A 13,148-nucleotide genomic window follows, 5' to 3' on the forward strand; every position below is an offset into this window, starting at 1 on the left:
TTTAACATCTCGTATTTTTGTCAGATTTGTTCGAAACTTTCAAACATGGTTTTCATGAAATTTCCTTTGAATGTTGATTTCCATGTGATATTTTTGGAGTTAGAAACGGCTTGGACTAGAAGGATGATTCGTCCAATCATTTAGGCTATGAGGTTTGTTCTGCAAATGTTCCATCGGCCCACATCCTGACGGTCTCCTGCTCCTTCTTTCACATCCAACGGTTCACAGGACAGGATACGCTCGCCTACTCAGGTATACAGCTACACCGGTCAGCAGTTGGCGGCTGTCACTCGCTCCGGGAACCAGGATGCTCGTCGTCGCCGCAGCAAAGCTGCCTCTTCTCGCCTCCCAGTCTCCTCGGCGAGATCCGCCGCGGTCACCGAAAGCGCTCGCCGCCATACTGCGCTCGCGCGTCATCGCCTGCCTTCGCGCGCAAGAGTAAGCAGAAAGCTGATTTCACCCAGTCCACGCTGCCCGCCACCTGTTCGGCGCTTGGCCTCACTGGACTGAACCTTCTGTTTCTTGCTCCGTTTGTGTGGCTCCCCTTGCAGTGGCGAGACGGCGATGCAGGCGGCCCACGCGGCCGTTCGCGGCGGCGTCTCCGTGGTGAGTCGGTTGCTCCAATGCATTCCCTGGTTCGTTGGGTGCATGGAGCGGCAGCGCGCTTCTGGATATGTTGTTTGCTTCTACTTAATTCTATCTTTTATGGACGGATCCTTGGAGGAACCATCCATGCTACTGTACATGCTAGCTAGTATTCTTTTCGTGTTCCATTTCTTGTCCCTGATGCTAACAAACATGTGCAATGTTGTTCAGCTAGAAATTGTGATGTCCACTCCTGGAGTGCTAGAGGTGGGCCTTTCTCACCATTCTTCTGCAGCTTTCTTCCCTTTAACAATTATTATCATTCCTTCTTGCTAGCTTTTGATTGATTGATAAAATCTTCTAATAGGCTGTTGAGGATCTTCGCAGGATTTACCCTTCCTTGACATTTGGGGTGAGTTTCTGGCATTACTTCATTGGTTTTTGCACCATTCCCTGAACATATGACTTGTCAGCTAACTGCTTTTTAGCACCACTATATATCTAGGGTGAGTGCCTGGTCTTTTTCATATAATCTTGACAACGTGATACTCTTATTACAAAGTACCATGTCCATGGCTTTTACGGTCTTTACACCTGAACTTTTAAACTTGCTGTGTGTGTGTGGCAATGCCCCACTGTGTTTTTCGGAAAGTAATACTCACAATTTACTACTCCATCAAAGCTGTCCCATACAACCCCTGTATGCTAACTATAAGCAACAATGTTAGGTTGCTCATGATGCATTCTGATCTTTCTGCACTCTATATTTAGGTTGGTACGGTCCTCAATGCTGATGATGCAAGGAAAGCCATTAGAGCTGGTGCACAGTTTCTCATGAGCCCTGGCACAGTCATGGTAAGAGTTAGTACTATTGCATTTGTAATAATGTTTATTTTGCTAGAAATGCACATGTTTCCCATAGTCTGTAATTACTGGTTATACACATCACTAGGGACATTCCACGTACAGTTTGGCAATGTAACATATTTGATGTTAGAGATCCTTATAGGCTTGTAGTTTAGACTTTAGGGTGCCCATAATTTAACATTCTATCCCTTGGCTCGCAATTACTTCGACATATCTAATAGAAATCTGTCATCTACTATTTGGCGATTGTAGTGTTTGCATCCCAGTATACAAATGTTAATTGATTCTTTCAATCTTATTGTTTAAGGAAATACTTCATGATCTTGATGGAAGTGAAGTTCTGTATATCCCAGGAGTGCTGACACCAACTGAGGTATGTATCACATTCCACATATAAACTTGCATGAAGTTTATTGGTGCAATTTAGAGTAGTGCGGCCTAATATTTACTCTCACATGTTTGTTATATTTGGTTTTGCAGGTTATATATGCTTTCAATGCTGGTGCTAAAGTCGTTAAGGTTTGATTACTTGTACCTGTCCTATTTTAGTTATAGTAGAGACTAGAAACATATCAGAGCATTAACAATATATTACTCCCTCCGTCCTGTAATATAAGAACATTTTTAAAACTAGTGTAGTTTCAAAAACGTTCTTATATTATGGGACGGAGGGAGTAGATGATAACTTTTGTCAGACATTTTAAAACAATGTACTTTTCTACGACCATTTTGGTTGCATACTAACTAGCAAAATGTGTCACTTTATTTTGTGATGAATAAATGTGTTAGTTTTCCGTTCTGCTTATAGGCATATGACACTCGGTTGTTTGTGTGGTCTACTTTAATTAGGTGTACCCAGCTTCGGTGATGGGTGGAGAGATGTACATGTCTGCTCTAAAGAAACCATTTCCTCTTGTACCAATGGTTGCTTCGCAAGGAATTACCATAGGTAAGTGGCCTTGTCTAGCACCCATCGTCCCTGTTTCATTTTCCTCTTTTGCGAATATCGTCCCTATCTTCTGTTGGTGTCTAAGTAGCAACCTCCAAGTGCATGTTTCATAACACTGTGACTCTTCCAAAGAAAAAGAGTAATTACCCGACTTATCCGAAGCGTAAATATCGGTTAGCTGTACGATACTATTCACTCTGATGCTATGGCCACTGTCGTATACAGGTTCAATCAAGTCGTACATGGACGCAGGGGCATCTGCAGTGGTGCTGTCCGATGCTATCTTCGACAAAGAGTTGATGAGAGAAAGGAATTTCATTGGAATTGCAGCGCTCGCAAATCAGGCCACTTTGCAGGCATCACAGTGTGGAAGATGAGGCAAAACCAAAAACTTAGTGTGCAAGCATTGCAGTTCAGAAAACGGGACAAAGTGCTTGCCTAATACTGCTTGGCTTGGGATTAACAATACCATCCACTTACATTCCCTGCTCTGCATGAGAAGAGGTAAAACAAGTGAAATCTTATCAACGGGTAGAACAGAAATGGTTTAATCTGTTCCAAAGAAAACTAATCCAGAATGATATCTCTTTTCAGGAAGAAGCCAGTTCTGTTTCCCTGGTACTGAAGCCCCCCCGGCAAGGTCTGTACAGTCGGCTCGCTACGGTTGCCGCCCCAGCCCTGCCGACAGATGGCTAGTTAACATAGGAAATTAATCCGAACTCATTTAACTGCTGCTACTATTCCATGAGTCCACATTCATTGACTCTCAACTTTTGTTATGGCTAATTGGCTAGTGCCGAGCTCCACTCTGACCAACATTACATGCATCCTGAAGAAACTCTGAACCTGACGCACAGTGCACGGCTGAACTAGACCAGCATCACCAGCAGCACAAGGAGGCTGCATAGCGTGATCGGCCACAGAGCAGCAGCAGCAGTCGTAATCGTCACCGAGCCGCACGCCCGCACCTGCACGCCACCGCTGGTCGAGTTGTTGGTACATCCACTCGCATGTCGTGTTGTCGACTGGCCCAGGACGGGGGTACACCGTGCAGGTGCAGACCCACATTCTGAACCCAGCGGTGTATTGCTGAACATCGTCCTCTGCCGCTCGTTGTAGTCTTACCTGAAGCGATTGATGATCAGGATCAATCGGGGAATTCAGATTGTTTCATACGTACGTGGGCAGGCAGTTGGGCGTGGGTTGGAGATCAAGTGGGTGGGGTTACATTGCACTACATACCGGAGTGCAGCAGCAGCAGCAGCAAAAGGGCAAGGCTCAAGATGGTGATGGCCTGATGGGGCGTCCTTGTCTTCATCTCTGTTAGGCACAAGTTCGTAGCAGAAGAACATGTTATATGAAGTCATATCAGTAAAATGGAATAGGAGAGGACAGACGAGGAAATAATCCTGTAAAATCAACCAGAAACAAAAACAACATCATGAATACACGTTTAATTACATGTTTGCAGTGTCAGGTACGAAACATAGTATAGTAAGTAAAAAAAATGTTCGTCGAGTATTTCAAAACGTTCATCGTTTCTTTGAAAACGTGTATCATGTATTTTCAAAAGACCTTGTGTATTTTTAAATATGTCATATTGTTTTCATAAATATTGCACGGAATTTTTTATATACATTTTTAGTAATGCAAGATGAACGATCTGTAGTACATGCTGACTTTTTTCCTTTTATTCTTTTTATGTTTTCAGTGTTTCTATTTACTCCTAGTTTTTCTTGTTCTAATTTATTTTTCTGCTTCTTTATTAGGAAAATATAAAATGCACATAACATGATTTTTTAATACATGCTTAATTGTTTTTTGATAAAAGATGAATATTTCTAAAATATACGATGAACAGTTTTAACACACAATGTGTATTTTCTGAAATACTAATATACATTTCTAATCCACAATGGACATATTTTAAGATGTTAAACATCTTTTAATAAACAATGAATATTATAAAGAATAAATGATGAACATTTTCTGAAACACAAATAACATCTTCTTAATACATGATGAACATTTATAAACAAGTGAAGAATATTTTCTGTAATACATGACGAATATTACTTAATAAATGATGAACATTTTTAGTTATAGCATGAAAGTTCTATGAAATACATGTTGACAGTTTTCTAATGTACGATAACCATTTTTCAAATATCCAATGCACATTTTTAACACCCAGATATTTTCATAAAATAGTAAATAAAAAAAAATATTTAGAAAAGAAATCAAGATGTTAATTAAAAGGTTCAAACAAAAAATGAAGGTAAAAAGGATTAAAATAGTACCTCGTCTGCGTCTCAAACACCTCAGGGGGTGTGTGCTGGGAGCAAATTTGATAGTATGATTTTTCTTCATGGGCCGGATCCAACTCATCTCCCTGTGGTGAGATGAACTTCTCGCTCGCATTCGACTTATAGACGCAAACCCTTCACGTAGCCATTTTTTCCTGCTTCATTGGTTACACTAGTGAGGGAATGACTACAGGACCACATTTTTTTTACTATTTGATTGTCTTTTATTTATTGCATAGATCCTTTTACTTGCCAATTGAATCCATTTCTATTCACAATTTTTGTAATCCAATTCTACATCAAGTGTATTTTTGTGCTCGTTGTTTTGATGTGCAATGGTTCGGTTATTCTTGCATTTATTATTCTTTAACTCTTATTTCTGTTTCTCAGTTTATACTTATTTTTAGCGCAATAGTAATTTAGAATTATTTACATGTTTTCCTTCGCGTTCTCACATGATTGTGTGATTTGTTCCAATTATAGTCACACAATTATTTGTGTTAGATCTAAGTCTAATTGAATAGTTTGCTTTACCATTAGCTTAATCTCTGAGGTGTTTAATACTATTTTCCCTAAATGCAAGTCTAACAGATTAGGCTTAATATGAATTTATAATTTTTCATTGCAAAGGATTAAAGGATCTATGCAAATTCATAATTTTTTTCATGGACACGACGTTTCGTCTCAGGTGCATCTGCTTATGGTGATGAACAGTAAAATAAAAGAAATACTAGAAAAATAATAAAAGAAAACTGAATTATTTTTTTTTGCATCGAAGATGTTTGAGTGCGTGATGTCCATGCCAAATTTCATCATGGTTGGACATCAGAGCAATTCTCGGTAAAAAAGACAAATTTGAGGGATGTGAGAAAGTTTACTCTTCACGCATTGTTCGGACCGAGTTTCTCATTTTTGCTGAGAGCTGCTCAGTTGTCAAAACATGATGGAATTTGGTACGGATATCACACACTAACTTTTCCAGGCAATTTTTTGATTCAGATTTTTATAAATTTATCTACTTTATTTTATTTTATTGTTCCTCGGGAGCAGATGCGCCTAGGCTCAGAAATGAATATTCAGATTTTCTCATCCATTTCTATAACTTTATCATTTTAATCTAAAATATAATAAATGCTAGACCTATTGGTTAAATTTTTTATGGGATAAACTGAGGCTAGATAAAAACAAAATGAGCTAAAGTGTGGCGTTTAAAAATAATTACATTTAGGGCCTAAAGGGTAATAAATATTTTTATTTCAGATTAGAGTGTATTACCGAAAAAGGCTTTCGCCCCGCTTCATATATAAGGCAAGCCACCCGAACCACAGCAGAGTGTATTATAATTTTTGAATAACTAATTAAGAGACAATTAAGATTTTGGTCGACTGTGACGGCCATACAGGCAACACAATCGGTTATTTGTTTTGAAATCATGGATCAGTATTGGGCTGCAATCTCGTACCATGTTGTGAGAGTTGTAACAGGGAGTAAATAAAGTGCGGGGCATGAGATGAATTTTCGACCTTGCGAGGCACTACACCAGGATCCACTATTCATTTCTCATCGGGCATGCAACGGCAGCCAGTAAAGCGTCATTATCTGGATACTTTTGTCTGCTAAATTCTGAGACCAGCAGAAGCTCTTCAACTCTAGGTGGTGCCTACTTTAAGCTGTATGCATGCAACAATGCTAGAGTCTTTGTGGTGGATTAATGGCTGCCTGCTATGGTGCATGGATGGGACACTTGCAGAAGTTGGTTGTACGTAGCTTTAAACATGCACGGTTACAAATTCTAAGTTCTGCTAATTTTCAAAATATACTGCAGCCAATGAAGAAGAGAACGAAAAATGTACTCCCTTCGTCCCATAACATAAGAGCGCATTCGTCCTATAACATAAGAGCGCACTAGTGTCAAAAACACTCTTATATTATAAGACGGAGAAAGTAGTATCAAATAAACAGCGGATGCACATGTGCAGCCAAACAAATAGTACTATAGCGTGCCATGGTTGAATGCATGAAACACTTGGAGCACACAGAGACATTCAATGTTGTATGCACTGATGTTCGTACATGGCCAGGTGAGTCTTCGTACATGTGCGTGCCTGCGGATAGCTGCTCTCCCTCCCTCCCTTTTCAGCTCTTCAAGGAAAATATGTATTTTTTTTTTACTATTTCTTGCAAATTCTCACTGCCTTTGTAACTTAATATAAGACTTTTTTAACACTAGGACAGTGTTTTATCTTATATTCAGTTACGGAGGGAGTATAAAGTTATTTCCCACCAGCATTCAGCCAAAGAAAAAACTTTCCAGTTCTTCTCACAAAATGGTTTTCTGAAATGACAATGGGGAGCGAAAAACAGTTCTCCTTATTAATAATTAATCAAAATGCAAAACAAAATCTGAATGCGGAATCTAACAGTTCAAAACCGTTCTAAATATCTATAACGGTACGAAAAAGAAAACTCTCTGCTAATTGAAAAGGAAAACACCATCCACAACATCCTGGATCCCCTCGTCATCACCAAAACTGTCTTCCTCCTCCTCTTCCTCATCCACTGCACAAACACTCAAATCCCGGCCATGGCGACGTTTCATCTCCATTGTGTCATCACCTTTCTCACGGCTCTGTCCACCAAACCGTCGTTTCACCTGTGGGGAGGAAGGTGAAGCCACGTACCTCCTCCAGTCCAAGACGTCAGAGGCGCTCAGCACTATGATGGCATCCTCCAGGCTGACCACCTCACCGTTGCATCCCCTCACCATTCCTCCCCCCATGATGTGCATCTCCGAATCGTGATCGACGCCGTCCATCAATATAACGCGGTGAGGGTTCTCCACGATCGCTTCGAACAGCCTCGCTCCGAGGTCGCCGTCATTGTCCGGTGATCTATTCCTCTTGGGGGCGAGCTTGCCGCTGCATGCGGGAATGTTAGGGCTACCCTGCAGCTGGACGGCGGTGAACTCGGCGTATGAGCCAAACACGAGCCTCGCGAGCTCCTGAGCGACCGCCATCTTGCCGCCATAGTCCCTAGGAAGAGCAGACAGGTCGCTTTCGTCGAGGACAACGAGCTAGACGGCTTAGCCCCCGCCGTCCTCGTCACGCCGGATCTGCACCGGAGCACCGTGCACGATATACCGGGGATGATGTTCCCGTGACGCGGAACGCGCAGCTCGAGCGCGTTGCAGAGGATATTGAGATTTGTCGCGGTGAGCTCCGTGAACTTCGGCCGGCGGCAAGCAGCCTGCATGCATGTGGCAGACACTCACGGTCGGGCAATTAACTAATCGGTTCACCACTTCACGATTGAAATATACAGTAGACACATACAAGATGTGTTATACGTACGTCTGCCTGAAGACTGGCGCCGCAGTATGTTGACCTGACGCATGTTGTATCTTTGTAGCGGCGGAGCCACGGAGGAATGCTGGCCGTCGTTGCGCCAAAGATGGCCGGTCGTCCTGCTCCTATTTTTGCAGTGCTAGCTTGGCACTCACTGCAATAGAAACACCGGGAATATTATTATCGTACATGTCTAGATGTTTACTTCAAGCAAATTTCTTGGAAATATCAAAATAGTGAAGCATGCACATACACCGGAAAAATTAGTGGCCAATTTTGTTTACTTCAAGAAAATTTCTTGGAAATACCAAAATAGTGAATCCATGGCAAGTTCACAGAGGAAAAAAGATCATCATCAGTAATTACCAATAAATACAGTGTAAAAACATATTCCATGGCGTATATAAGGCGTCTTCCAATGCATTGATGCTTAGATGAGGTGCTAAGTGCATTAAAAATCTTAGCAACTAGTCTCCTCAATGCATAGGTCCTTCGCTTTTGTAGCTAAGCTTCCCTCATGGAATTGTTTAACGATTAAACTCCTTCATGCATTGGCTGGCAATCATTTTACATAGGTCCACGCGCTTAGCACCATTCTTCCTAGGGGTCATCATAAGGCTAGTCATAGTGGGAGTAACTTAGTTAGTATCATAGCGCACTCCAATTTTTTTGCTTACGTGGCATGTAGTTAATGATAAGTGGTAACATAATATGTTACTGTAACATAGCGCTTCTCAAGACAAGATGAGTCTAGAAGCTAATAAATGAAGTCCTCTATGACACTACTACTATGTTATTTTACACTATGAAGGTAGTAACTTAGACTAGTGTCATATGCATGACACTAGTATAAGTTACTCCCCACTATGACCAGCCTAATGCTCTCTCTCTCTCTCTCTCCTCTTTAATTGCTTTGTCACATCACTTTTTTTGCCTATGTGGCACCCTTAGCACCTATACACCGTGAAGCACTGGGAAGGACCTAATGATACTTATTGGTGTGGACTCTATGTGTATGTTCTGATAACTTCTAGTTAGGACCACCAATGATGCCATCTTACTGGTACCAAAGTTACTCCTACGTCATAATTTGTAACATATAGCCTGGAGAATGGAGTACTTTTATGCCCTAACAAAAGAGTCCAATTTCGTTTGTTAAAACGTATGCCACCACTCAATGGTTTAAGAAGTTGCAACTGTATCTGGTAGACTAAATAGAACGGTAACTCACGTGTTATTATGTGGTAACAGAAGAGGGCAAACAAAATTTTAAGAACATACCCAAGGCACTTGCAAGCACCTTGTGCACCCAAGCCTTTTTGATACCAAAAAATTTCATTTTTTTTGAGTTTTCTTTCTATTTTATTTCAAATTTACTGTTTACAAGTATACAGATTAACTGTTTTTCCTTGCCATGAGCTTCTGGAATGTACAAATAGCACGAAAATTTGAATGCACCCTGCGCACATGAGTATCTTCGATCCCACAATTTTTTAGATTTTATTGCTATTTTTTTTCAGGACGGTCAAATACTTTTGACCGGACGATAACGGTGCAGAAGGGCATTTCTGTAAGAGCACCTAACGACAGAGGGGAAATTTGAGCAGACTTTGTAATTAGGGGCAAATCTGAGTAGGTGGTTCGAGTTAGGGACAGAAATGCAAATGACCCTTCTAATAAAGTCAAACCTCTGAAAGTTTGATCAAGTTTTAAAAAAACATTTATATATAGAATGCCAAGCATATATTATTAAATTCATTATGATATGTTGTTTCATCATATGTTTGATATTGCTGATATAAATAGTTTTTCTCTATAACTTGATCAAACTTTGCAAAATTTGACTTTTGAAAAAATCTATACGTACGAATAGAGGGAGTATGTGTGTGTGTGTGTGTGTGTGTGAATGTCTGCTTATTTTTATTTCTATAATTTAAGAAAAAGCAATCTTTTCACACTTTCTGGTCAAGCGTCACTAAGTGGCTAAAAGAACATTTGGCATCACCGTCCGGCACTACCAGTGTGCGATGTCAAGTGACATCATAAAATTTAGGGTAGTCTTATTAATAGGCTTGTGATTAACTGCAGTTTATCTATATGCATATGGAATTGGCATTACTAGGTCTGACTCATGGCACCACCATTGGGCACCATGGTCCGTGGCTGCTGCTTCGGCAGCGCCTTGGAACCGTCAACCGCGGTCCACAGCAGATGCTTTGGCAGCGTCTTGGAACCACCGGAGGTGGAGAGCTTCTTTCCGTCACCTGACATGGCCATTGGAACGAGGCTCTGATGTCAATTATTAACCCAAACTACCGACTAGTAAGCTGTCGAGGATCTGACGAAGTAGAGGAATGACGATCTAGACTGCAGCTAGAGCAAGCTACAATACATACACGCACATAGATGAACTGGAGTGTCACTCGTATATATTCCAATTAGTAGCTAGACTACACTAGTACTTCTGCCTTGTACTAAAGCTAGCTCACGGACACACGTGATGTAGTACTGGTTCATTGCTTTGCACTGGATGGAGTAATTTACAACGAGAGGAGTAGTGCCCTTATATAGCACCTACAAACCGACTTGAGTACGCACGAGCTGATGTCAAATGCGTAAGTGACTTGTGCCTAGGTGACTTGTGCCTAAGTGACTTTATGGCTTGCCTGTTTCAGCTCAGCCTTTTTGACTAGAGAAAGCATAATACTCCCTCCATTTCAAAATAGGACTCAACTTTGTATTAACTTTATACTAAACAAAGGGAGTACTACTTTCCATGCAAATATGCATGCGTCGAAGGGAGGGGTGTATGTATGTATGTATGTATGTATGTATGTATGTATGTATGTATGTATGTGCAATACCTGTATGTCTGCTTATTTTTATTTTTTACAAATTAAGGAAAAGCAATGTTTTCATACCTTCTGGTCAAGCGTCACTAAGTAGCTAAAAAAACATTTGGCGTCACCAGCCAGCACCGTCAGTATGCTACTCATTGTTTGCGATGTTAAGTGACATCACAAAATTTGGGTTAGCCGCACTACTAGGCTTTTGATTAACTATATATATAGTTTATCTACATATATGCGTAAGTGTTATAGCCTTGGCATTACTAGGTCTGACTCCTGGCACCGTCACTGGGCACCATGCCATGCCGTAGCTATCTACTAGGTAGGTACTGTATAAGCAGAAAGGAAACTCATCCAACAAAAAGAAGAGGTCAGGCAGATAAACACTGGACGCCATTCTGTGAAACAAGCAAACTAGGTAGGTACTGGGCACCATGCAGTCATGCTGTAGCTATCTAGGTACTGTAAAGAAGAGAGGAAACTCATCCAACAAAAAAAAGGGTCAGGCAGATAAACACTGGACGCCGTTCTGTGAAACAAACAAGCAAACTACCTTCTGTCTCGGACGGTCTGGAGAGATGGTTGTCCAGCCCTAATCATGTCCGGAACTGGAGTTGGACAGGTCGCGAGCACGTCGCAACCTGCCCTACTTGATCTTGATCTCTTCGACGAAGTGACAGCGCTCTCGACGCTGGCCCTGACCTGGGAGCTCGAGAAGCCGGCCGCGCGCATGACGCGGTCGACGCTCGGGTCGTCGAGGATGGAGACGACGAGCTTCTCGAGCTCGACCTTGGCCGCGCTCCTGCCTCTGGGCTGGTGCGCCTGCGCCCGCTTCAGCGCGGCCACGCACGCGTTCGAGGGCGCCGGGTCGGCACTGTTGTGGACCGCGGTGGTCACAGCGAGGCTGCCGAGCGCGAGGTCTAGGCAGAGGTCGAGCGCGTTGTGCTGCATCGGATGGGACTGGGACCTGACGCAGGCGGCGCGGAGGAGGCTCGCCGGCGCCGAGAGAATTGAGCGGGCGATGTGGAGCGGGGTCACCTGCGCGTGCCCCCACCGCGCCGCCAGGCTCACCGCCTGCCGCATCACGCCGGTCACCTCCTCCCCCAGCGCATGCCCGTCGGTGATCCGCATACTCTTGGAGCTCCAGTATAGTAGACGGTGAACGTTAGGCGTGCGTGTGCAGAGATTTATGCATGCATGTAGGACCAATTGTGATGGGAATCAGTCATTTGTAACCTCGTCAGTGTACCCCACAAAATCCTCGGGACAGTTCTCCTCCTCGGCCACAAAATCTACAGCACGTACCCGACTGGCCGGTGTTGGCCCCTCCACCTACGGCGGTCGAGTTGTAAATGTGGTCCGTCCATATATGGCAATTAATCGGAGATGCCCCGCGAGCTGCCCCGGGAGTAATATCAACGTCCATCACAAGTCATGGCTTGATTGGCAATAAGCCACGGCGACTACGTCCAGAGCGTGTGCGTGCGCGAGCTGGGTGTGTCGGGTGTAGTCTGTAGTCGCGTGAGTCATAGACCAGGCATAGTCTGACCATTGTATGGCCATGGTCCGACTTGTGTATAGTCTGGCCATGGTCTGGGGTGTGTCTGACTAGTGTCTAGGTTGTGTGCGTGAGTGCGTGTGTTTGTTGGCGAAGAACCAGGGGGTGAGCACGTCGCCAGCACCGGCAGTGGCCGCGTCGTCCGCATCCGAGCGGGGCAGGTGCGTGAGCCAGGGGGTGCGGAGCGTGGGCAGTGTGGGTTGAGTTCGAGCTCAAAGAAAACACGCCATTGTCACGGCGGGCGTTCGTGCGCCAGGAAAAACACGCGTCCACTGCTGCTTCTTCTTCCTTCTTTCTTCTTTAGTGTGTGCTAGAGAGAGAAGTGTTTAGAGAGACAGAGGGAGGTAGAGATAGGGCCAGCTAGGGCAAGGGCTCGGCTCTAACATGGCTGCTCAAGGACACCCAAGAACGGTAAGGCACAATAACAACTCGGTGAAATCCTTTCGCAAAAAAAAAAAAAACTCGGTGAAATCGGCCGTACTCAGCAAAGGAGACTTGGCTGGACTTTTCCATCACTGGAAAATATTGATATCGAATTCTTCTGAGTTTTTTGAGTTCAACAACACTCAGATGGAGAAGCTCAGTAGAGACTCCCAGTTACTAGCCGAGATTCATAACAAATAAACTCGCCAAAGTAAAAAATACCCGATCTATGACACTATTGCCAAGAGCTTGTGTAAGCTACCTCGG

At 43.1% G+C, this 13,148-nt stretch overlaps 1 protein-coding gene across 1 annotated transcript; it reads left to right on the top strand.

The window, feature by feature from the left end:
- The first annotated feature begins 233 nt into the window (after nucleotides 1–233).
- On the top strand, nucleotides 234–3,248 carry LOC125506417 (uncharacterized). The gene is made up of 10 exons (XM_048671232.2): nucleotides 234–438; nucleotides 552–606; nucleotides 817–852; nucleotides 953–997; nucleotides 1,357–1,440; nucleotides 1,760–1,825; nucleotides 1,933–1,971; nucleotides 2,302–2,401; nucleotides 2,627–2,905; nucleotides 2,996–3,248. The coding sequence occupies exons 1-9, from the start codon at nucleotides 308–310 to the stop codon at nucleotides 2,776–2,778; spliced, it is 708 nt and encodes a 235-aa protein (XP_048527189.2). The 5' UTR covers nucleotides 234–307; the 3' UTR covers nucleotides 2,779–2,905; nucleotides 2,996–3,248.
- Nucleotides 3,249–13,148: the final 9,900 nt, after the last annotated feature.

The sequence above is a fragment of the Triticum urartu genome, chromosome 5A (assembly GCF_056163025.1).
Source record: "Triticum urartu cultivar PI428250 chromosome 5A, HENAU_Tu73, whole genome shotgun sequence".
Classification (NCBI taxonomy): domain Eukaryota; kingdom Viridiplantae; phylum Streptophyta; class Magnoliopsida; order Poales; family Poaceae; genus Triticum; species Triticum urartu.

Excerpts from the sequence above, each read along its gene's own strand:
- LOC125506417 (XM_048671232.2), top strand. The coding sequence starts at position 308 with ATGCTCGTCGTCGCCGCAGCAAAGCTGCCTCTTCTCGCCTCCCAGTCT. Across the intron at positions 439-551 it reads GCCTGCCTTCGCGCGCAAGA|TGGCGAGACGGCGATGCAGG; the intron begins GTAAGCAGAAAG and ends CTCCCCTTGCAG. Across the intron at positions 1,826-1,932 it reads GAGTGCTGACACCAACTGAG|GTTATATATGCTTTCAATGC; the intron begins GTATGTATCACA and ends TTGGTTTTGCAG.